The 26627-nt window shown below is 36.7% G+C and overlaps 1 protein-coding gene and 1 long non-coding RNA gene across 2 annotated transcripts in view; one reads left to right on the top strand and one right to left on the bottom strand.

Moving 5' to 3' along the window:
* LOC128983609 (protein slit) overlaps positions 1-26627 on the bottom strand; it is a 383814-nt gene that overhangs the window by 221914 nt on the left and 135273 nt on the right. Inside the window, exons 2-3 of the mRNA XM_054402968.1 lie at positions 12758-12829; positions 9624-9695 (exon numbers count right to left, since the gene is read on the bottom strand). Coding sequence (XP_054258943.1) covers positions 9624-9695; positions 12758-12829 — 144 coding nt within the window. The remainder of the gene's footprint in view (positions 1-9623; positions 9696-12757; positions 12830-26627) is intronic.
* LOC128983610 (uncharacterized) lies at positions 3928-7012 on the top strand. The gene is made up of 3 exons (XR_008489878.1): positions 3928-4089; positions 6288-6390; positions 6874-7012. It is a non-coding gene; the product is annotated as an uncharacterized LOC128983610 (long non-coding RNA).

Raw genomic sequence — 26627 nt, 5'->3', positions numbered from 1 at the left:
CAAAGAGTACGTAGGCTAAACTTTGTTTTAGCGAATTTCCCATATAGGGAATAAGCTATTACCGTAGTACTCATGGTAAGACCTGGACGCGGGACCGATTTTTTTTTCGTTTTGAGGTCCCTAGAGGCCAAAAACACCATCCGTTCAAATTCATATATATATATATATATATATATATATATATTTATATATTTATATATTTATATATATATATATATGTGTGTCCGTTAGCACGATAACTCGAGCAAAAATGATCCGATTTTGATGAAATTTGGTACAAACGTGTAAACCTACGTTTATTCGAACGAGTTCGCAATCCAGCATGATCGGACCATGGGAACGGGGGTTTACGGGGGGTTTTTCCTATTTTTACCCAAAAAACATAAAATTTAGCAATTTCTTTTCAAACCATTTTGTAGAGCTTAAAAAAACAAATAATTTAGTATATTGAAGCGTTATTATGCGCCTAATGGTTACGGAGAAAATTCCAAAAAATTGTAAATTTAAAATTCCAATGTTATTCTTATGGAGAATAAGTAAACTGTTGTAGTTTGCTTGTTTATGAACATATTTTGATCAAATTTGAAAAATATTTTTATTTCTTACTAACTATTAACATTTTACAAAAAAAAGAACAGTTTTACCCTCCCTGATGCAGCAAACCTAAGTACTTGTTAAACTAATTCTATTTAAATAGGGAATAAATGTTCTATTTTTAAGTAGACATTTCAGTGTAAATCCAATCAGTCAAATGGAAATTCGCTTAGTCTGCAGGTTTGCTGCGGCGGGGGTATTTTACTAATCGAGATGCATAAAGTCCGCAATAAATACATATACATATGCTCAATTACACACAAAAATTAAATAAATAATTAACAGAGTTTTACTACTTTAGAAACGAAATCTGTTTTTTTTTTACAGCTAGGCCTAGTAAGAGGGTAATAATGTTGTGATCAATTTAGTATGAATTTAAAATTTCTGGCAGGTTTTGTTGCAACACGGTGTTAATTCACTAAATAGTTTTCTTCAACATTTAAATCCTGCTTGATATTCTCTTGGAATTATTCAGAGAAAATTGTTTCTTTCTTAAATGTAGATTGTTTTATTGTCAATAACATTTGCACTGTATAACATTCCTTGTAGCAACAAACCTACGTACTCACTGAAATTGTCGTTTCTTAAATAGGGAATAGATTTTAAGGAAATACGTTAATGATAATCCAACCAGGGTAATGGAAATTTGTTTAGTCCGCAGCGGTAGGGGTATGTCTCATAAAATATCAGTTTTAGATGATAAGATTGAGTTGATACTTTTAATATAAAAATAACATTGAGGAGTGAGCGGTGTGTCAGTGCGCCGGTAAGCACACAACGAGCGCTCTGTTTTTACTCGTCTGAGTGCGGCGAGCAGTTTAAATGAAGGATTTACGGCCATAAGTTGGAGAATGCTGACCGGGATGTTTGGATAAACAAGAGTCAGCAGTGAATAACTCGGCCTTTCAACACCCGACCGACCAAAACAGCTCGCATCGCTTACATTTGCAATGCGAACAGTGGCCGAACTTGTTTACTCTATAACTCATTATATCCTACAGGAGAGAGTGTTTGAATTTCAAAAATAACATCGTCATTGGGGAATTTCTTTTTCAAAAAAATTATTAATAGTATTGTAAAAACGTACATTATTTCATTGTAAGAATGAGTGCTAAGAAAGAACTCTAAGTACAAGTCTAAGTAAATCAAAGTACAAGTACTTTTTCTCCATTTTTTTGTTTTTATGGTTATTTAATAAATCCTTTACGACTTCAAATCATTATCAATCCTTAAATGTGTAATTTATTTAAAGTAGTGTATTTAAGCGATTGGTATTTTTACGTCTTTTTGTAGGGCAAGTTCCAGATACCGGTCTTATTTATTAAACGTCGAACTTAGTGTTAGATAGCATATACAGTATGAACTGGTAGTTCAACGACAAATCGCATCTGGGTCCAGTAACGACCTCGCTTGGAATCGAATCAGCGACGCCAGATTTGAATGCGAGCACTATAACCACTCGGCCAACTGTCTGAATTGAATAGAATTGCAGTATATATTGTTTAAGTAATTTTAACCGTCAATCAGACCATTTTTTTAATTTTAGTAAGTGGACAATATTGTAAGGGAGTAAATCATCAATAAAATCAAATTTTATAATTTATTCCCCTAATACGTTAACATTATTAATAGGCTACAATGTACACATCAAACTTTTCCCTTCCATAAATGTCTTAATGTTTATTGGTAGTTTTTTAATAGTATGTAGTCCTTGTGTTGCGGGAACGTTTCCTTTATAAACTGTTACAATAGGCCTATCGTCTTCCTTGAACGTTGAATTTTTATTTTACATTGATACAGTAGAATTTCCCTTGTCTACTGACATAGGTGAAATTCCCTTAATACACTGAAACTGTTGGTTGGATTGTCCCTCTGTACCACTTCCAATTCCCTTATGCACGTACAATATACAGTTGCAGACGAGTAAGTGTAAGTGTGAATGTAATGCATGTATTCACCATACATCACCTGTTGGATCACTGTAGGCAGATTTATACCCACAACCCATTGGTCTGAGTGAGTCTCCCCTACACTCGGTAGTTTACGGTCTCACACAAAGACTCCGGTATATTTATGTGACTCGCATAGCCTCATCTTAGAAAACACATCGAGTAACTGCGTATATTTGTGGGAACTATACCTTTTCTAACGGGATTTCAAACATACATAAAAATTGTAAGAAAACCCGACGTCCTTGCTTAACATTTACGTGTTTGTGTAAATGCTTGATTTGTTAGAGAAGCTAATCAATTTACAAAATGTTTGATCATCTTATTGATCATAAGGATTAATTTCCACGCCATTACATCACTATACAGTACCACTAATATATGAGATGGGACGCTACACAGTCGTGACACAAGCATAAGATTAGTGAGAGACGATGGAGTTGATTTGTGACTTTGTTACTATTACTTCCCAGTCAGCATAAAAATTGTTGAAAAGCCAAAAAAATTGTTGTACAACAATTTTAAAAGAGTTTGCAACAATTTCAAAATAAGTTTGGATATAAAACAATTTTAATATAAGTTTTAAACAATTTCAAAATTGTTTTAATATAGATGGTTAGTAACTATATTAAAATTGTTTTGATATGAGTGTGCAACAATTTTAAAATAGTTTTAAAACAATTTTAATACTATTTCGAAAACACATATCAAAATTGTTTTGATATAAGTTTGCAACAGTTTTAAAATTGTTTTGAAACAATTTTAATAATGTTTCGAAAACACGTATCACAATTGTATTGATATAAGTTTACAACAATCTTAAAATTGTTTTAAACCAATTTAAATGAAACTTCTAAAAATCATTAAAATAATAATTAATGTTAAAACCAAAATGTTCTGGATATTATATTTATGAAAGCGGCTTTCCTTTCAGTAATATTAGTTACAAAAATTACAATGGCCATCCATAATCTTGAAATAGTCTGTTTTGTAAAAAGATTTACAGTATAATGATTTTCGTGTTTTTTCGCCCAAATTTTAAATCGTTCGCGCATTTTTTCTATTTTTCCTTATGGGACACTTATACTTGTAGGATAATAGTCAGTGTGTCGTGCTGTGTGTATGTGCCAATGCGTCAGCAACGACAGCTCCCCGCGATTTTGATTAGATAGTACGATAGTGGTAAAATCAAGTGAAAGAGTCATGATGGAGGAGGGGCAGACTACCAAACTCAAGTTAAAGCGGAACCTGTATAAGTTTAATGGTTAATAACAACAGGTTAACAGTCGTGAAAATAAATTATTTATTATTTGTAATTGTATAAGTATACTGGAAGAGTTTTAACATTCTTACAAGTATCATCTACTCTAGACTCTACCAGAGTTTCGCAGTTCACTGACTACAGCAGTCTCCAGTCTGTTGATTTGATCTTGATCACGGGCTGACGACTGACGGGCATCACGGCATTTTGTTTGTGTTTAAAAAGTTATAAGTTGCATCAAGTTTACTGATTTTATCCTACATAGCTTCTTAAGCAGCAAACAAGGTGAGTTATAACTTACTTAGGCCTTTTCAGTCAGTGGTGATTCAGTTATTCTAAACTGACGTATAGGCCTAACCTAAAATGAAATAGAGGTAGCCTACTCCAATAGTTCCTGGTCTAAGTTAACCAATAACTTTGATAGGTATTTGGTAGGTAACATGATTATGGCCCATCTCTAGAATCGGCCTAGCCTATGTGAGCAAACTCTAATTAATTTCCTTTTGTTTCTCATAAATATAACAGGCTATGTTACTGAAACTGTAAGTTACCGTTGAGTTTTTAGTAAATGGTCGTTGCTAAATGATACAGTTGGATTTACAGTAACCAAAACTAAAATAACTTAGACCTAACTTACACAAGGCATCTAACATTAAGTTTATAAACTCATAATTGAATTGAATTACTCACTTAGGTGGCGTCCCCAACTCAAATAGAAAATGACATTGTAGGGCCTGTCGCCTAATGCGGTAACTGCTTAAAAGTAATATGACTAGGTATTTAGGCTTAGGCCTAGCTAAGTTACATCAGCTAGGGATTGATTTAAGTTAAGTTAGCTTATTTTTAAACTTGTTGTGTTAACCCCGCTGCAGCGACGCGTAACACACTTTGTGTAGTGTCATGCGTCGCTGCAGCGACTCACGAACACTGTTTACGGCGAAGGCTCTATGACTGACAAAATCGGATTGAACTGGATCGAGTTTGGTATCGTTCTTTTCATTATATTCTAAGCTTCCTCCAGAGGTCTGTCTCTAAGCGCTTTATGTTCTCCGAGCCGATCGTAATTGTAGCAGACAGCTGACGTGCGTATTTGTAAACAGGTTAGTTAACCTCGGACCGATGACTGATGTGTTTTATTATGTTTATCATTGTTTTAGTGTTAAAAATCAAAAGTAGTGATATACGTGGTGCATTATAAGAAGATTTAAGCGATTTTGAAGGGCTGGTTGATGATCCTGAAGAAGTAGGTAGTGGTATTGATGTAAATTATCAGCCAGATTCCTAGCTATGGTTAGGCTATGCATTCTTAGCTAAACGCTATGTACTGAAATCTGTTTTTTGCCCATAACTTATTTATTTGCAAATCTACTGCCTTATATTATTATATATTTGTAATCCTCATAAGATTTAGAACAAAGTGGCTATTCAAATATTTATAGGCCTATAATTTATACAATTTCATTGAGCTCGAACTTATTTTTTTTTTCAATTTTTCCAAAATAATTTTTATTTTTACCTAAACAATTTTTTTTTAAACAAATATTCCTTAGGCTTTATGTATGATATTGAAGCCCATGATTTTCCAAACAAAATGCTATATAGAACAGTAGAATTAACATTGTTTTAAGCTTTTCAGATCCGTTTTAATAAAACCTTGCATATGCGCCAAAAATAGGCGGACATTAAGGCCTAAACTATGGACACTCGGAGGGTTAAGGGCTGCAGGGGTTTTTCAACTCTATTAAGTTAAGTTTACAAATATGTTAACTTACTAGACCTTGAAACTTGGTTAACTCAAAATTTAACCCTCCGAGTGTTAAGCGTCGCGTAATCGACGCACAACACACCCGCCGTGGTGTTATGCGTCGCTTTTGCGACACACAAACATCGTTTATGGCGAAGGCTCTGGGACTGACTTAATCAGGATTGAACTGGATCGAGATTGGTATTGTTTTCGGCAGATTCTAAGCTTTCTCCTGATGTCTGTTTCTATACGCTTTTCATTTTAGTTCCGAAAATATTTTAGCAGACAGCTGACGTGCGTATTTGTAAACAACTTGGTTAACCTCGCACCGATGACTGATGTGTTTTATTAAACGTTTCCATTGTTTTAGTGTTAAAAATAAAAAGTAGTGATATACGTGGTGCATTATAAGAAGATTTAAGTGATTTTGAAGGGCCGGTTGATGATCCTGAAGAAGTAGGTCCGGTAGTGATATTGATGTAAATTATTGGCCAGATTCCTAGCTATGGTTAAATTTACTTCCTTATATTATTATATTTTTGTAATCCTTATGAAATTTAGAACAAAGTGGCTATTTTAAAATATTTGTAGACTTATAAATTATAAAAAAAAATATTGAGTGCAAACATACATGTTAGGCTATTCATTTATTATATAATTTTTGAGAAATGTTAACCCCACAAAAATTGCAGAAAATATTTTTTTCAATGTTCTATTAAATGCATTTTGTTTTTTGAAGAAATGACGAAGAAGAGATGGGCCAACATTGAACAAAGCAAAATAGAGAAATCAGTTGCTTCATGGCTGGCACAGACACAATTAAAATCAAAGACTTAGAAAGGGTATGTATAGTGTGATAATTTGTATTACAAAATTCACTTAGTGAGGTTAAAAACATAGGCTAACAAAGCAATGTGCTACTAGCTTTCTCTCTTCATTCCGGATGCTTCAGTTTCGATAGTATATTGTTATACTAAAGCTCAGGTGATTTTCTTTATCTCAGACAAATACTGCAACAATCATTAATTCTTGTCAGGGTTTTTTTATTTCACGATTCTGAATCAACCACTTGATGGATTTTCACAATTTTTGTGTCGAAAGAAAGATAATTTTGAGAACTAGGGAATGTCAAAGACACAATTTTAGTTTAGGGTTTCAGTTTTTTAGAAATTAAGTTTTCGTTTTGTTAAGTCAAGCAGCCGACTTCAACATTCTAGACTAGCTTTTGCTATAATGCCATTTGCTTAACGTAACAGCTGTTGCTGTAAACATTCAGGAGTCCCTAGTAACGAAATATAATATTAATCTGTGTGTTATAATTTTAGGGCAGGATGTCAAAGAGCACCTGAAGAACAGGAAGATGAGGATCATGAAGCCGCCGACGCTTGAATGATGTGTAAATAATGTATTGTCAGGGTGTCTACGAACCGGGAAATCCGGGAATGAACTTATCTTTTTACTAAAATGTACTGTTTTTAGTAAATATGGGTAGTTTTTAATGGAAATTGTTGTTGTTTTTGTGGAAATAGTTGTGTGGGCCATTTTAAGTATGACATAAAAATTTGTTAGAAGAACATAAAAGGTTTTTTATCAAATGTTTGCTTACATTTTCGTCAGTTATTACTATAGAGTAATTATGCAATAGAAACCACATTAGCAGTCTCAAAGCCATAAATATTTTATCTTGACAATCACATCAAGTCAAGTACTTCAAAAAACTTATGACTCAGTAGCAAAGCTCATAAAAGTTGTAGGTATCACTGACATTCCTTGGCAACTTATTTATTTATTACTAGGGTAATTATCATTAGATCCCAAACCTATTTGATCATGGAAATAATAGTTTTATATTAGCTGTTAAATTCAACTTGTACTTTTATCTTGAAGATTCAATTTGCCGCTGGCCGTTGCCTACTCCCTTAAAACTGTTTACAGTTTCATATTAAATTTCAAATTAATATACAGTGTTATTTTATAAGTTAAATCCTTTTTATGGACATTTTATCTTTCAATTGACAAAACCGAGCATTGTTGTTTGCATTAAATTTGTATCATCACACAGGCCTACTTGGTCTCAAAAAATCATGTCCTTGCATTTCATGTATCTTTGTCTTATATTGTTGGCTGTTTGGGTTTCAATATTTTTTTGTTCCCCATATTTATTTATTGTGTTGTATGCTTTAAGCAATCTAAATCTTATAAACTAGAATGATGATAATTTGCTGCTATTTTAACCTCATTGTTTGTTACTTAGTTTATAAAAGCCCTCCTAAATAATTAGGTCTAGGCCTGGGCAAACTAATGATTGCTATATATCAATGTTAACTTTGCAATTGAAAAGATAATAATTTATTCTGTGCTTATTGGTAGAGAACTTAAAGTTTGTCCATGAATATTTTATTTTTATATCCATGCATCCATTTCTACTTTTTTAATCCAGAATGTAATAGACTGTGTTTGTATTATTTCTCTACTTTTTTAAATTTGTTTTCTTCAAATAGAAGAATTTCAGTATACTTATTTGTCTTTATTTATTCACCATTGTTTTGATAGTAAACTAATCAATTAATGTTATATTTAATTAGTTGCTATAGGCGTACTTATAATTTATGAACTCAAATAGAAATTAACCCTAACAAAGTTCCAAATTTGTCTATTTTAAAACAATTTCCAAGCAACTTCAAAATTGTTATACAACAACTTTAAAATTGTTATACAACAATTTTAAAATTGTTATACAACAACTTTAAAATTGTTATACAACAATTTTAAAATTGTTATACAACAACTTTAAAATTGTTATACAACAATTTTAAAACAATTTCAAAATTGTTTTAAAACAACTTCAAAAATATTTTATAACAATTTTAAAATTGTTGTACAACAATTTTGAAATTGTTGTACAACAATTTTGAGATTGTTGTACAACAATTTTAAACTCATTTTAATATAGACAAAATTCCAAATTTGTCAATTTTAAAACAATTTTAAAACAATTTCGAAACCATTTTGAAACAATTTTGAAACAATTTATTTTCTTATCCAACAATTTTTATGCTGACTGGGTTGTATCAGATTGTTCTTTATTCGGGAGCTAGGAAGCTGGGACGAGTCCGAACCCTCAAAAAGACTTTTCAGTAGGCCTATCGAAATGGGAAGCTTCAGATTTTCAGGCGAGCCCTTTAACTATTTAGCTACATAACACAAAACACATTGTATACCCAACTATGGAAAATGTTGTTAACAGTGATTAATGAGTTAAATATAGCTTGATACGACACATTGTTTTACAATTAAAACACGGAGTGTGTCAATAAGTATACATTGGGTAAAACATTGAGTGACCCGTCGGCAGTGATCGCTATATGATGACCGAGTGCCTGCAGCGAGTAGGCTGGCGAGGGCGGGCCTATAGATGGTATCGTATATGATGAAGTGGTCAGACCTATTTACTGTGACGGATTGTAGAGAAACGGTTGACCATTTGGTCTGAGAGCTGTTTAAAATCCAGTCTATTGTCTTGTCGAGTTAGGGGGCAAAGTGTCAGTCCAAATATAATTTAAAGTAGTTCAATTTACGGTCTAAGATCTAAGTAGTTCGATAACGTTCTTTCACTGAACTACACTGTGAACCATATTGTTGTGATTGAAAAGATAGCTCCTCATTTTCAACGATTAATTGTCATTTATTAGGTCTACTATAGTGGCTATTATTCTTTACAGCAATGTTGCCAACACCGTTAACCTATCGGACATAGTTAGCAGGATTTTGCAATGCACTTTGTAATTTAAGTATGTGGTTACATTTTGTTTTGTTAAGTTTGATGAATGGTACCAGAAGTAAAACACCTCAAATGTACAATGATATGTATATTAATGATATACTTTAGTATTAGAAAAATACGATACCTAAGAGAACATAACTGCAGTAAGTTGGTCTCCCCAAACCACAAAACAAACGGTTATAGATACAAAACAATGCCTCAAACGAAGGACTAGCGCATTTTATAATATTGTAGCCCTACTTATGATAGATTTATGTAGTTAAAGAAAGTATGATAATACTCAATACTCACAGTCGCTCTAGAGACTCGAGGTTCTGGAAGGCACCTTTCTCTATGGTGTGGATCTGGTTGTCCGTCAGTTGCCTGTAAACATGCAACCATGCAGCACAGTGCGACAAGCGGCGGAGCAAAGTAAAATATGTAACAAAACTTAAAAGTAACTGAAAGCAAATAAGAGTGCACAGGGTTTGTCGTGCTTTGGTAAAACATATTCAAAGCTAATGCAGCGACAATGCTAAAATACTCGTGGTGAAATTAAAATGTGCTTAGTATTGGCTAAACATTTAAAGACAATAAAATAACCTGACTATGCAGTTGTGTGCAAAAACATGCTACGCGAGATGTTTTGTGGGTACAAATTAAATTTCGTAAGAGCCAAAATAATTACTAAGATCTTACTACAAATTCGTTGTGATTTATGATTTCAAAAGATGAAAAAACTATCAACGATTATTCTATTAACTAATCATCATTTTACAAATTATACAATTTGTATACATTTCAGTCGTATTTTAATGTTTTATTTCAAAATTAAACGTTACAAGTGTTTGTTAAAGTTTATGTTCACTTTCTGACATTATATCTTCAATACTACAGTGTCAAATTTATACTTAAACCCAATAGTTGGATTCTCTTTTAAATAATGCATCTTTATGTATCAATACTTATTACAGCTAGAAACTTTTAATGTACACAAATCTTACAGATGTTTAACGAGTTTCACAAGCTTATGACAAAATCACAGTCCAAGTATCCTTTTACACCTCTCGGGAATTTGAAATCAGATAAAAGAGCCTCTAAACACGACCCAGGGTCATGGGAAACATCCATTAGTCGGTATCTCGCACTGTGAGGATGATTGGAACTGGCTCTAGGATCACATCTAGCATCTAGCATCTAGCATCTACAGTATCGGGCCCAGCCAGAGTATAAACGTGGATTTAACGGCGGCCTACAGAACATTCCTGTCTAGACCTGGACCTAGAATAATCTGATTATAGTCATCCCCACACCCCTCCACATATCCTGATTTATATAAGTCGAGAGACACAAGTTAGAATTTGGAGGCAAAAAATCTAACTTACTGTACAAATAAATTCATTTTAAACCCGTTTATTAGAGATAGTATGAATTTAAAAAAAATACTCGGTGTATTAATTACTTGAACAGAATGAAAGTTTGTGCACTGAGATAATAACAACAAAAATTTAAAGATATTAACAGAATCCGTTTATTTTTTTTACAATTTCCCGATCGATCTGATAAATTCTTGCTTTATACAGTATTTTATTCGTAAATGTTGAAAAAAATGGCCATTCTCTCATTTAAGCTACTGTACCCTAATGGGGGCTATCAGTGAAAGCTCCGTTATGAAATACAGTAAGCAAAGATAATATTAGGGCGAAATAACCGAAGACCTAAGTGATCATATTAAACATTGGAGATTGGGATTGGCGATCGATAAACGCAGGAAACCCGCCATTATTGACTCGGCAACACTAAAAGGCGGTAACTGCGAGAGCAAAGGATTGATAACGTCGATTTATATTGCGGAAGAACAGCTGGCCAATAAAATGAATGGCGATCGCCAATTCATGGTGATGGAAAGCAATTTATTGCAATTACGATGGCGAAACTGGTTTCTAAATGTCACGTAAAGCAACGATATTAAATCATCGTTGACCGTTAGTGCGTCTCGGGCCTGGTGTGGTGGTGACGTACCGACGACGGCCTGGAATGTAGCGCACTGCGATGTACTAACTGTCCATACGTGCAATGGCATCAGTGGGATCTCGGTATATGCGGTGGATCCAGCATATGGATACAAAGTATGGTTGGTAATATAATGAAAGATGGTGTTTCCAAACAACTCATCACCCGGACAGAAAACATTGTTTTAATTTACTTCTTGCCTGTACGTGCGATTAACACAAAAGCAAAATAAGACTTTGAGTTTGGATTATAATCAATATATACCTGCAGGGGTAACACGAAAGACACAAGTACGACATCGTACGTAGGATATGTCCATGTGTCCCAATCATCGGTCATCAGTGATGCATATCAATGTGTGAGTGTGTGTGGTGGTCAAACACCTCTCATTATACGAGTAAAGCTCATGTAATGTGCAAGCTGCATGCCAGTCCTCACTTCCGACCCATGCTCGTGCCTCTCGTGTATTTTTTATAAATGGTACTGATGAATACTGTACTAGTATTTTCAGGATACATTCTGTTTAAAGAGATTCCAAATTGATATTTTACTACATTTTTCCTATCACGTGATATCTACATTTTAGACTATAACGCATCATATTTACTCAGATTCGAGAAATTGCCTTGGTTCGGCTTCTACTACTGTTATATGTGCTTCAATGACATGTATGGTTACAGTTTACAGTGTCCAAGCCTACCCTTATAACAACTGATAATATTCAAATGCTACCAACGTTTTATGAATTTACCGAATTTTTTATCTGTTCTACAAAGTTCCTTTTAAAAATGTTCATTAACTTATCAACCTTTCTTTCCCGAATAGTCAGGAGAGGTAAAGTACTTACAGTAAAATTTATTTCAACAATTATCGTAATAATCAACGAAGCACGACGAGACCGATAAGCTTGGTGGTAAAACTTTGGACTTCGCCTACCTAACGAAGCGTCAGCGATCATTTTTACTTTATACTAAAAACTTTCTCAGAAAAATTCAAATACTTTTCTAGGGAATACGAATCTCCGTTAAACTTACGTAATTTACGTTTTACTATCGGCAATAAATCAAGTAATATTTTATTTGGAAACTTTGGACATTTTATCAATGTAAAATACTTAAATAACTATTTAATCTGAGTTTATTATTAGCGGACCGCCTCTTTGTATGTAGATTGGACCACAACTTGCTTTACAGTGCTACAAAACTAAGTAGGCCTACTTAACCTAGGTAAGTCAAACTGAAACTTAACTAGAACTAATTAAGCACATAATCATGCAATCTTGGTCCAACTGATATAGTAATCAAACTTGAAGAAAGTAATTGGTTGGCCAATGCAATTGATTTTATTGGATCACAGAAAATTTATAACAAAATATGCTTGTATCTTATCTAATTTAATACAATGTATATACATATTAATATAAAGAAACTTACAAAATCCTCAAGCTGGACATTCCTTCGAAGTCAGTTTCGAAAACCACTGTAAGGTTGTTGCCTTGAAGATCCCTGCAATTAAAACATTGATATTAGAATCATACTAAGGTAAACCAGTCACCAAATTTCAACTTTTAAAAGCATATCTATGTATAGCTATGTAAACTTCTTTGACGTGCGAGGTTTAGTGTTTCAGTTTTATTCATTATGTTATAAATGCGTAATTTACTTTTTAATTAATATTAAAATTAGTTTTAATAATTTATTGTTACAAAAAAGTATAACAAACGTAAGATAATAAAATATCAGTAAATTATGTCACTGTAAAATAAATATATTTAACGTTCTTTCATTTCAGATTAAAAAATAAATTGTTAATTTTGAAATAAATATTTGAGTTATCCCTGAAGGTGGATACCAGCAGGAAATGTTAAATATAAAGGAGAATCAAGTTATTTGCTAGGGCTCTGAAAGAAACGGCCCAAGCGTGAATGTTGGCGGCGGTTTATTACTTAATGGATTTAATGGCTTCACTAGAGGCGGGGATTGAAGGGGTGGTTCACCATAACGCAGCACGATAAGTGTAACACAAGCTAGACGATCATCATATGATCATTGCACTAGGTGTCACGACAATATGGGTTATATATTGAGTGAGTAAAACAAGCGACAATTAAATGCAAAGTAATTTTGATGATTGAATAATATGTTTAAAAGGATCAATAGATTTCCCAGCATTTTTCTTTCCAAATTGGAAAAAAATACTTTTGAAGTTGTACTTTTTACAGTTAATGTTTAATAAAACAATTATATTGTTGACACTTTTAAAAAACACAACTGACAGGCGTAGATTTTTACAGATATAAAGTTTTTACATTCAAGCAAGGTCTATTGGAATTTACTGCAAAACACCCTTGATGATTACAATCTCTTCTCACATAACAGCTTTCCATGCCACTCTTATATTACTTTATGGTACTTTAACATGGGATCTACTTGTAAAAATGCATTGTAAAATGAAACTAGTGGAACCAATATTTAAAATTAAGTAGATAATCAAAAATAAACTAGAACTTAGATAAGCTAATGGCAATACGTACCACAAGCGATTGCTTTGAAAAGATGTAAATAATTGGAGAATGGAGAGTTACATAATATTCTAACCATAATATTGTTTACTAAAAATCAATTGCATGTCGCATTTACTCTAACACTACAAAAAACAATATAAGCAACACGTTAAGTACTGCATCTCACATTACCAATCTAGCTTTCTAAATCGTTAAACATGAAACGAGAATTATTCCAGGCGAAGGGGTAAGATTGATTCGTAGACACTGCGAGTAATGGGTGAAAGCTGGAAATAACGACGGGGCGAGGTAAATTCTTAGGCTGAGAAATAAACACGGCGAGTGACACGGGAGCGAGGACAAAAGGTGTGTAGTCGTTAAACAGTTGTCGGACAAGTCATTAGACAAGTCCGGCGATCAATCCGATCTGAGATTGTCGGATATCACCTCACGTAACAGGTCCTACACGACTAATGTAACCCAACCCTGCAGCCTGCACTCCACCCGTCGTTAGTTGTACAGCTCGGGCGGTCAGTCGGTATCACCTCACGTAACAGGTCCTACACGACTAATGTAACCCAACCCTGCAGCCTGCACTCCGCCCGTCGTTAGTTGTACAGCTCGGGCAGTCAGTCGGTATCACCTCACGTAACAGGTCCTACACGACTAATGTAACCCAACCCTGCAGCCTGCACTCCGCCCGTCGTTAGTTGTACAGCTCGGGCAGTCAGTCGGTATCACCTCACGTAACAGGTCCTACACGACTAATGTAACCCAACCCTGCAGCCTGCACTCCGCCCGTCGTTAGTTGTACAGCTCGGGCAGTCAGTCGGTATCACCTCACGTAACAGGTCCTACACGACTAATGTAACCCAACCCTGCAGCCTGCACTCCGCCCGTCGTTAGTTGTACAGCTCGGGCAGTCAGTCGGTATCACCTCACGTAACAGGTCCTACACGACTAATGTAACCCAACCCTGCAGCCTGCACTCCGCCCGTCGTTAGTTGTACAGCTCGAGCGGTCAGTCGGTATCACCTGACGTAACAGGTCCTACACGACTAATGTAACCCAACCCTGAAGCCTGCACTCCGCCCGTCGTTAATTGTACAGCTCGGGCGGTCAGTCGGTATCACCTCACGTAACGGGTCCTACACGACTAATGTTACCCAACCCTGCAGCCTGCACTCCGCCCGTCGTTAGTTGTACAGCTCGGGCGGTCAGTCGGTATCACCTCACGTAACAGGTCCTACACGACTAATGTAACCCAACCCTGCAGCCTGCACTCCGCCCGACGTTAGTTGTACAGCTCGAGCGGTCAGTCGGTATCACCTCACGTAACAGGTCCTACACGACTAATGTAACCCAACCCTGCAGCCTGCACTCCACCCGTCGTTAATTGTTCAGCTCGGGCGGTCAGTCGGTATCACCTCACGTAACAGGTCCTACACGACTAATGTTACCCAACCCTGCAGCCTGCACTCCACCCGTCGTTAGTTGTACAGCTCGGGCGGTCAGTCGGTATCACCTCACGTAACAGGTCCTACACGACTAATGTTACCCAACCCTGCAGCCTGCACTCCGCCCGACGTTAGTTGTACAGCTCGAGTGGTCAGTCGGTATCACCTCACGTAACAGGTCCTACACGACTAATGTAACCCAACCCTGCAGCCTGCACTCCGCCCGTCGTTAATTGTACAGCTCGGGCGGTCAGTCGGTATCACCTCACGTAACAGGTCCTACACGACTAATGTTACCCAACCCTGCAGCCTTTACTCCACCCGTCGTTAATTGTACAGCTCGGGCGGTCAGTCGGTATCACCTGACGTAACAGGTCCTACACGACTAATGTAACCCAACCCTGCAGCCTGCACTCCGCCCGTCGTTAGTTGTACAGCTCGAGCGGTCAGTCGGTATCACCTGACGTAACAGGTCCTACACGACTAATGTTACCCAACCCTGCAGCCTGCACTCCGCCCATCGTTAGTTGTACAGCTCCGGCAGTCAGTCGGTATCACCTCACGTAACAGGTCCTACACGACTAATGTAACCCAATTCTGCAGCCTGCACTCCACCCGTCGTTAGTTGTACAGCTCGGGCGGTCAGTCGGTATCAGCTGACGTAACAGGTCCTACACGACTAATGTTACCCAACCCTGCAGCCTGCACTCCGCCCGTCGTTAGTTGTACAGCTCGAGCGGTCAGTCGGTATCACCTCACGTAACAGGTCCTACACGACTAATGTTACCCAACCCTGCAGCCTGCACTCCACCCGTCGTTAATTGTACAGCTCCGGCAGTCAGTCGGTATCACCTCACGTAACAGGTCCTACACGACTAATGTAACCCAACCCTGCAGCCTGCACTCGGCCCGTCGTTAGTTGTACAGCTCGAGCGGACAGTCGGTATCACCTCACGTAACAGGTCCTACACGACTAATGTAACCCAACCCTGCAGCCTGCACTCCGCCCGTCGTTAGTTGTACAGCTCGGGCAGTCAGTCGGTATCACCTCACGTAACAGGTCCTACACGACTAATGTAACCCAACCCTACAGCCTGCACTCCACCCAACGTTAATTGTACAGCTCGGGCGGTCAGTCGGTATCACCTCACGTAACAGGTCCTACACGACTAATGTAACCCAACCCTGCAGCCTGCACTCCGCCCGTCGTTAGTTGTACAGCTCGGGCAGTCAGTCGGTATCACCTCACGTAACAGGTCCTACACGACTAATGTAACCCAACCCTGAAGCCTGCACTCCGCCCGTCGTTAGTTGTATAGCTCGGGCGGTCAGTCGGTATCACCTCACGTAACAGGTCCTACACGACTAATGTAACCCAACCCTGCAGCCTGCACTCCGCCCGTCGTTAGTTGTACAGCTCGGGCAGTCAGTCGGTATCACCTCACGTAACAGGTCCTACACGACTAATGTAACCCAACCCTGCAGCCTGCACTCCGCCCGTCGTTAGTTGTATAGCTCGGGCGGTCAGTCGGTATCACCTCACGTAACAGGTCCTACACGACTAATGTAACCCAACCCTGCAGCCCGCACTCCACCCGTCGTTAATTGTACAGCTCCGGCAGTCAGTCGGTATCACCTCACGTAACAGGTCCTAAACGACTAATGTAACCCAACCCTGCAGCGTGCACTGCACCCGTCGTTAGTTGTACAGTCAGTACCAACCTTCGTGGATTTTACAAGGAACCACGATAACCTCATTTTTGACATCCACATTACTTGAAAATCGCTTATAAATTAATTATTTTCAGGTACAAAGAAGTTTTTATAAATCTTTTATACATGGTGTCTATAAAAAAAGTTTCAGGACTTTGGGAAATGAGTCCTCATACTAAAAGGAAGAAAAAACATTTTTTATAAACTTATCTATTTTCGAGTTATAAATAGTAAAACGGCTACCATTTTGAAATTTCTGGCCGACCAACTTAATTTCTTTTTCTGTAATAGGCCTTGTGTACGTTAACATGCTCACAATGTTTCAAAATCATAGGTTGAAAACCCTCCAAGATAAAAATAGTTATGTAAAAAAAAATTGGCGGATATCTAGGTAAACATGCCTTCACAAACCATTTTTTCTTTCTTTTAGTATGAGGATTCAAATCCCAAAGTCCTGAAATATTTTTTATGGGCCCTAATGGCATAACAAGATATGCCCGTTTAAAAGAGTGCAGTAACAAATAAAATATTCCTATCATAAATAAGTATAAAATAATAACATAGGGTGCCTCATTGTGTGCCTAAACACAGTTTCAGGCACAACTTTGCTAAACTGCATACGTCATACGGTGAAACATGTAATTTCATTGATCAATCCATTATTTATTTAGCATCGCGTGCCGAAGAGAGGGGACAATCAAAGTCAGCACAGAACACTGAAGCCGTCGCCGCACATTTACATAATGTATTTGAGGACACAAAGCCCCATTGTCGCAAACTCAGCCTCTCAATGCTGCCACAAATTGAACTGTTTAATTTAATATCAGTCAAAGTCAACTTTCGTCGTCGTCGTCTCTTCGCAACAATCGCCTTAAGTCTGGCCTACACAATGGAGCGCTGATCGAATTTGTCTTCCGCGGGCCCTTTTAGCATGAATGTTTTATTGGTTTGGAAACCCCAATTAGTGGGTAATTACATCAGTCCTACTCAAAGCAAAGAACTACGAGAAAGTTTAATTGTAAATGTTCGATGTTTTAAAAGTGTTTATACGTGAGAAGATTACGGAAAAATAAACGAAATTTTATATTAAAATAACAGATCGCCTCTCTTAAACTGCAACTTCTACCTAGAAAACAAAAATAGAATAAGTCTAAGGTGAAGAGCGCGTTCTCTGTATAGAAGAAATCCCTGCGCTTCAGTACATTAGGGAATAACCACTTAAATACTTTAGCTGATTATTCGCTTATAGGCCAATGACACTTGCAATCTTCAAGGTATCCCACAGGTAAAAGCTAAAACTAATTATTAATGCTTCATTATAAATTAGCATTCAACACAAATTATACTAAACGGGAATGTCGTCACAAAGCACTATAAACATTTACAGTGATGCAACAATGAGAGTATCAAAGTCTCATTAGAATAATACAAGGTACATTAGCTAGGTCGTGGGTGAGAGTGTTGTACAATATGCTGTGTATGTGCTCGCGCTCGCATACAATAGTGTAGCTCTGCCTCTGCCGTGGGCCATGATCATCCGTCCCACTCTAGTGGCGTATGTGCAGGTAACTGCAGTACAGCTACATTCTACATGTATGCTATAGTATAATGTAGTGTTCACGATATATTCTTTATTGTATTACACACCGGATTCGTTTTTTGTGTACAGAGGGGGGATTTTTATTCCAAGGTAAATCTTGGATTTAAGGGCGAGGAAAATACCGACACCTGAAGTTGTAAACTTGTAAGTTGTATGTCATTTTCATGTACAGTACAAAGTTCGCAAATTTACACGGTCTAATTGTATTGTTCCGCAGTCATGGGAAGCTGTGAAGTATTAATCGAATAGTTGCTAATTGCCAATTTACTAGCTGAACCCTGTACTGAACTGTAGGTCCCAGTTGTATTGTTAATCAATGCACGTTCTGTCTTGATTGCCATTTCTCTAACTAGCATACTGAGGCCAACCCAGGCTAATAACTGGAAGGAGTTTAACATCATTGATTTGTGGACGTTCATTTACTACTGTTTAAGCGATGTGCAGTTAATTTAGCATAATGCATGGTTTAAAAGGTAATAATTATTTAACATTACACTATAGTAAATATTTTTTTAGATAAACGTCTTGGAAATTTTCATTGCAATTAGTATGGTTTGAGTTTTAGTTTAAACTTGTTTATGTACCAAAACACAATTTTTAGAGACACCATTGTCGAGCCCGGGCTAGTGTCAACGTTTACACCTTAGACAGGTCAGGCAAATGCAGCTGAATGCTAGGTCATCTATTGCACGTTTGCCGAACATTTTCCCAGAACTGATGTCGGCAACAACGCTCTGGGTGGTCTCGTCTTTTTCATCCATGGCGACAATGAGTTTCGACGACTGAATTGCTAACGAAGCTTGTAAGTTTTTACTTATTTATCACTTTTATTTACAAATGCTAACTGATTTAATGACATTAACTACAACCAATTGTTTAAAAACATACTTTGACTAAAAACCGTGCATTACTAAAAGTAAGTGTACACCATAGAATAAAAAATACATAATGCAGTTCATTTTTCCAATAATTCAACTATGCAAACTTAGATTGCGTGCCCCATTGTACATGGTTTTCGTTGTTTAAATACCTTGAGAAAATGGCATCACTCAATGCGATTGTGCTTAAAATTAAGTTTGAAAATTATTTAAATTGAATTTAATCAAAATTATGATTTTCTATTCTAAAATAAAACTATTAAAATGTTTATCATCTACTCACTGAATAAATTAACAGTATGCTCCTACCCTTTACAATATACACTTTTAAAAGAAATTAAAATATAGTTGTAATACTAGAATAGATTTAAACGAATTTTTATTTTTTTTTAACACCTGGTGTTTTTTTATTCTTTGATACTTATCCCTAACACTAATTAGTTGTGTTGTATAGACTGAATGTCGAATTTTCCCAGTCCGCTTTATCTTCTTTGTACCTAGTTCGTATATGATTTAACAACATAATATAATATAATAGCAAGAGTCGGCAATTGTGAGTGCTGTAGTGTTATTGATGTTGTGGACCACCCACACGTCAGGTAGTGGCGGATACTGATTGCTGATTGGTCCTCGTCAGCTGATAACATCTTACAGCGAGATAAGTGGACCACAGTCAACACTGTGTAGGAGTGTTGTTGTCGTGTAGTATTGTTGTTGTTGTGGACCACCCACACGTCAGGTAGTGGCGGATACTGATTGCTGATTGGTCCTCGTCAGCTGATAACATCTTACAGCGAGATAAGTGGACCACAGTCAACACTGTGTAGGAGTGTTGTTGTCGTGTAGTATTGTTGTTGTTGTGGACCACCCACACGTCAGGTAGTGGCGGATACTGATTGCTGATTGGTCCTCGTCAGCTGATAACATCTTACAGCGAGATAAGTGGACCACAGTCAACACTGTGTAGGAGTGTTGTTGTCGTGTAGTATTGTTGTTGTTGTGGACCACCCACACGTCAGGTAGTGGCGGATGCTGATTGCTGATTGGTCCTCGTCAGCTGATAACATCTTACAGCGAGATAAGTGGACCACAGTCAACACTGTGTAGGAGTGTTGTTGTCGTGTAGTATTGTTGATGTTGTGGACCACCCACACGTCAGGTAGTGGCGGATACTGATTGCTGATTGGTCCTCGTCAGCTGATAACATCTTACAGCGAGATAAGTGGACTACAGTCAACACTGTGTAGGAGTGTTGTAGTGTTGTTGTTGTTGTGGACCACCCACACGTCAGGTAGTGGCGGATACTGATTGCTGATTAGTGCTCGTCAGCTGATAACATCTTACAGCGAGATAAGTGGACTACAGTCAACACTGTGTAGGAGTGTTGTTGTCGTGTAGTATTGTTGATGTTGTGGACCACCCACACGTCAGGTAGTGGCAGATACTGATTGCTGATTGGTCCTCGTCAGCTGATAACATCTTACAGCGAGATAAGTGGACCACAGTCAACACTGTGTAGGAGTGTTGTTGTCGTGTAGTATTGTTGTTGTTGTGGACCACCCACACGTCAGGTAGTGGCGGATACTGATTGCTGATTGGTCCTCGTCAGCTGATAACATCTTACAGCGAGATAAGTGGACCACAGTCAACACTGTGTAGGAGTGTTGAGAGTATTTCTAAATTTTATTCTCTGCCAGCCTATGAAGTTTGTTTTTTTTTTTTGTTTTTTTGTGTATGGATATATATTTTGATAATTTCACTTTTGTTTCATGGTCAACACAATTTTCATTATAGATTAATGTTTCCGATTTGCTTTGCAAATGAATAACTTCCTATTCCAACAGTGCGTGTATAAAATAATATTTAATTTATAAAAGCTTCAATGTATATCTAACCACACCAAACCCTGTTTTAAATTGTTCAAAATATTTAGAATTAAATAACCTTATTTTCTATTAATATTATAAGAAACCACCTATATAACAATTATCATAATTAGGTTTAAACAAACTTGCAAAATTTAATGTAATATTATTCTTTGTTCTACAGCAGACTACAATGTGTAGTAAGATTTCAATTTTTTAAATAAATTTGAATTTATATATAATCTTAAGGTCCACAAAAGATTGAATTGGAAGAGTATGCTTGATCATCAAAACAAACAGTAATCGCAAATAAGTTGCATCAATTGATCCCTACTTTTCGAACAAAACAAATTCTTATAGATCAGCCTACTGTAACTCAAAACACGTAATTACAGACTGTGCTGTGGTTATCTTACGTTGTTATGAATTAACAGCAAGTCTCCTTTGTAAGTTACAGCAGCAGTTTCGTCGAAACACTCGTTTGAAGCCACGTTATTGCAGCTTTAACAGGCCAGTCTCGACAATGAGAAGGCTTACGACTCTCTTCAACGAAATAACCTCAAATTAACCTCCTAAAACTGTTTATAATGTAAAGTTCCTGTACAATTACAGTAACATTTTTGTTAGATACTTGATTGAAATAACAACTAATTTTACCAATATTAAATTGGCACAATATTTAAGATTCTATGAAAAAGTTTAAGCTTTTATTTTGTTTCCTAAAAATCGTTGGTTGCGTTATTAGAGGAAAATGAATATTATAACAAAAGAAACAAGTTGATCCACAGGATGGCAAATCTACAAGTGAGTGTGTGTAGCTTAGGGGTGAACATTGTAATATATTTTTTGAAACGTCGTATTTTTGAGGGGGAACGCTAAAAAAGTAAAAACCAAGTGACATTAAGTGGAGAGGGGCCAATTAACGAGTGTGTCGCATAGTGCGTTTATTGCTGCAGATAAGCTGGGCTGAGTTATGGTATGATAAGGCCTCAGGGGGCTGGGGCTGCAGTGGACACTACACATCTTGGACCTCCGATACTGGCTATCACCCCCCCCCCTAAACCCCCTACACATGATATACTGCAGTGCGGCCGTGTCTCTGTGTTGCAATCATATGTACAGATAACCAATAGAATAAGGATTACACGTTTAAGTATCCGTGTATAGCCCTTCCACTTCCGCCGAATACTTAATGGCCAGACGCATTTGTATTGGATTTATTAAGTTTTAGTTCAAATTAAGACATAAGATAATGCAATTAAACATATCAACAATGACGTATAAGAAAATCAACTAACCGTCTGTTTGTTGGGCTTTTAAAAAACAGACGTTCAGTGGTCCAGGAATATGACTTATGAGACTGCGACAATATCTACTTCTCCAAAGACACTAAACGATACCAGGAGACGATATACATGACGAGTTATGCGTGCTGAGTATTATAGGTACTATGCTCAACCTATTTAAAATATTAATCGTATAGTTAATGGTGATTTTTTACAATTACTATTTTCAAAAGTGTTATGGTTTTATTGAATTATTTAATATGTGTTTTTTTTATAACTCAAAATATTCTTTAACCTAGGAATAATTCGAATAACCTAAGAACAATTTTATTATAATTTAATTACTTTATAGACAACAATCTGGAATTCCGTTTAACTTGACAACACTCTCCCATGACCGCACACATTTGATTTTGGGTTGTTAAACTTACAGTAGTTGCCATTAAGCTGTTTTCACTTTCAAACGCAACATCATTTGGCTGTACATAGAACTTGAAACGCTTAACTACATACAATATTACGTCAAAACACTAATATTAACAATTTTTAGTGGTCCATAGTACTTAAGATTCAACACAACAATATTAAATAATATTTCTAAACAAGTGAGGCAGTGTTTAAATAAACAATGGAGTTAAACGTCATTAGCAGTGCGGCTGAGTATAATGGAGCCGGCGACCCGGCCTCATTCAACCCAAATTGCCAATTACAAACTATTTCAATTAATAATCACAAACAGACCCTCCACCACCTTTGTATTAGTTACATACATTATAAGTTAATCTCATTCAATTACATAAAACAAGTCCACTTGTGAAAATGTTACATTTGGTTATCTAATTTGTTACAATGTTGAGCTCTGGCTGGCTTCGAAAGCTTTACAAGCTAACAACGTCAAAAATTATGAAATATTTAAAACTTTTTTAAGTAGAGGATTTCTTATTTATCTACATATCACAGTTGTCAATACAACTGACACTGCATGTCAGGGCATTCCGATGAGTAAATTACAACAGAACAGCCTTGTCATGACAACACAACCAACGCATGTACTACACAGTTGTACACAAGCTGCATTGACCACTCCTTGTATCCATTCTCATTAGCACAGGGACAATTGAACCTTATCAACATTCATCTCTGATATCTGCGGACTCTTGAGTGGATGTATTAATTCAACCCTGCAGGTAACGCTTGTAAGGCTATGACACTTGTATGCGGAAGACCTTTACACAACTAGCGATAATCATCTGGACACACACACACACACACAACTGTTGTAAGTTAGTGTACAACACGCTCCCACACCGGATCACTGCAGCGTGTCATTAACTCTGATCACTTCACCAAGACGTGAATGGATAGTCGTGGTTGTCGGTCGTGACACACTTCAATGAGCCTATGACACACTCTTGTAATGTCTTACTTTATCTGGTAATGACTCATCCGCTTGACGCTCCGTCACTGACACAACAGTTGATACAATGCTTTAGAGACAGCCCGGGAACCTATTCCCAAACTATCAAAGAAATAGTAACAACAGAAATCTGGAATAGTCTAAAAGCTGGAATTGAATCTTGATTGAATTTATATCTGTTGCAGAGGTAGTAATAATGGTTAAGATGCTTCATAACACCAGGTAGATGTTAGAGAGTAACTTAGACAGGATTCGAGGGAGAACACAAGATGGTAAATAAGTTCAACAATGTAAGCTATTTAGCCGCGATAATTTTTAATTAAAACTGCAAAATTGAAACCTCAAGTAAATAGTGTTTGTTCCTTTTTAAGGTCCTGTAAAAGCCTTTACTGTTATATCAATACGTATTTTATATACAGTAATTATGAATAAACGACAGAGAACTGGTGAGATCAGAGAATCTCCTGACAACCAGTTGACCCGGCTCAGTAGGTGGAATCTAAGTCATAATGGTAAATTTGGTTGTACGATATAATATGTTTTTTCATCAATAAATGTTCATATAGTAATCTTTATAAAATAGCTATTACCTTAGTTGTGTGTTTTTATTGGAGGAAATAAATTCATTATTTCATTATTTCAGTTTGTTGGTAGATATTTCTTAACGAATCAAAACAAGGATTTTGAGAGGGAAAATGTGACTGTTACAATATTCTTTTTTATTTTTAACCATCTCCTTATTTTCAATTCAAAATTTAATTTCGGCATAAATGATGGACTTAGTCGTTGATATGGTGTAGCGAAAACAAATTGGTCACGTGGATTACAAAAGTAAATAAAACGCAGGAGCGCCGTTGGAAAATAATCGAGGAATGGAGGACAAACACTGAAATGTGGAACCAATGAAGTGAGGACTGATAAAATATACTGCGACCAAACATTTTCGGTTGAAATAAAGCTGAAACAACCGAGAATCAATGAGAAACCCGAGCGCCAATAACGAACCCCATAAAACGAACTGTCCCTAATCCGAGACCGGCTCAGCAAATAGAGGGGTCGGCGAGATGGCTATACCGCTACACTACCCAACTGTTATACTGTTATACGGCAGAACTACCATACTGTTATAGTATTGTGCACTACTACAGAACAATACTGAACCATCAATGCCACCATTATGGCACACTGTCACTTGTACACACTACTGTACAGTATGCTGCTACATTATCATGATGGCCTACTGGTACTTACGCTGTTTTACGCCAGAACTATTATACTGTCATACTACAGCCGCTACGATATGCTATTCTTAGGATATTTGTGACTTACTGATTCCCGAAAGTGTTGCATCTAAACTTAAATATGTTATAATCAATAACTATATTACCTAATAAAAAAAATAATTTTACTTGTTATCAAACGTTTAATTTGTATTTAGTTTGAGGTTAAAGGAAACTTGCAACAATATAAGTAAAACTGAATTTTACATAATTTGCTTATCTATGTAGTACAGTATCTATAGTGACATTTACATACACATCATAAGTGTAAAAAACTCTTACGAGAACGACTTTATGTAAGTAATAGTTCAGTTTATTGACATTTAAAAACAGCTTGTAGACACATTACAATAATATTACGTGGATTAACTTACATTGTAAATGAACTGAACCATTGCTTACATTAAATCTTGCTCAAACGATGTCAGAAATAAACGCAACTGTATAGTATACCAGAACGAAGAGGAGGTCAATATTGATAAATATCACTTAATGTTCAGTTTCCAGTGAAAACTAGACATTGCACTTAACAATTGCGTATTTAAATATCTCTTGGTCGTTGAAATGGTCACAAAACGAGTTGAAATAAAATTTTACAGGGAAATAATTTTCCAGCGGCGCGGGGTTGGCGACGGTGAGGTGTAGGTGAGTGATGTACACGAGAGAGGTGGCACGGGTTTATTGTTACCCCGTATATTTAGAAATAACGAGCGTTGTAGAATGATTAGTCAGCGAGTCTGTTGACAACCTCCGCCAAAGTTCCGTAAATCACGTTTTTGACGCGGCTGTGTGCCGTGTTGTCGAGGAGTGACCCCGCATATCGTCCATAGCTCACACTAATGTTGGTTTTATGTTAAACCGCCTAGCCGCGACACTGCCATACTTCCACGACTCGAGGTATTAATAATAACGGAGGATAGAGATGGATGGAATCTGTTCCGGCTCGGCACCCTCAGCCCTCAGGAGTGGATTTGGGGGAAATATCCAAGTAATTGATTCTATATGATTGGGGGAAGGAAGTTCAAGTCATCTGACATACATAGTAGTACTGTATGTCTAGTAATTCTTATGATCCGTAATTCGATAAATTGTGAACAAAATGGATAACTGTACTCGTGGTACAAAATCCATCATATTTATAACGTACTTATTGAGATCACGACTTTTCATTTTCGGTTATAAGTCTAATAAACTAATTTATTCAAGAAGTAAACTACTTGAGAATGCCAGGCTATCAAAGTCTACTGGATGGAATGAGATGATAAACAACCAAGGGATGTTTGAACAACGAGTACCCTGCAGTA

This window comes from Macrosteles quadrilineatus, unplaced genomic scaffold, assembly GCF_028750875.1.
Source record: "Macrosteles quadrilineatus isolate MER2022 unplaced genomic scaffold, UCM_ALF_1.0 Scaffold_1__1_contigs__length_201487025, whole genome shotgun sequence".
Classification (NCBI taxonomy): Eukaryota; Metazoa; Arthropoda; class Insecta; order Hemiptera; family Cicadellidae; genus Macrosteles; species Macrosteles quadrilineatus.
Note: the sequence above shows the minus strand (reverse complement) of the source record. Positions and strands in the feature narration are given on the sequence as shown.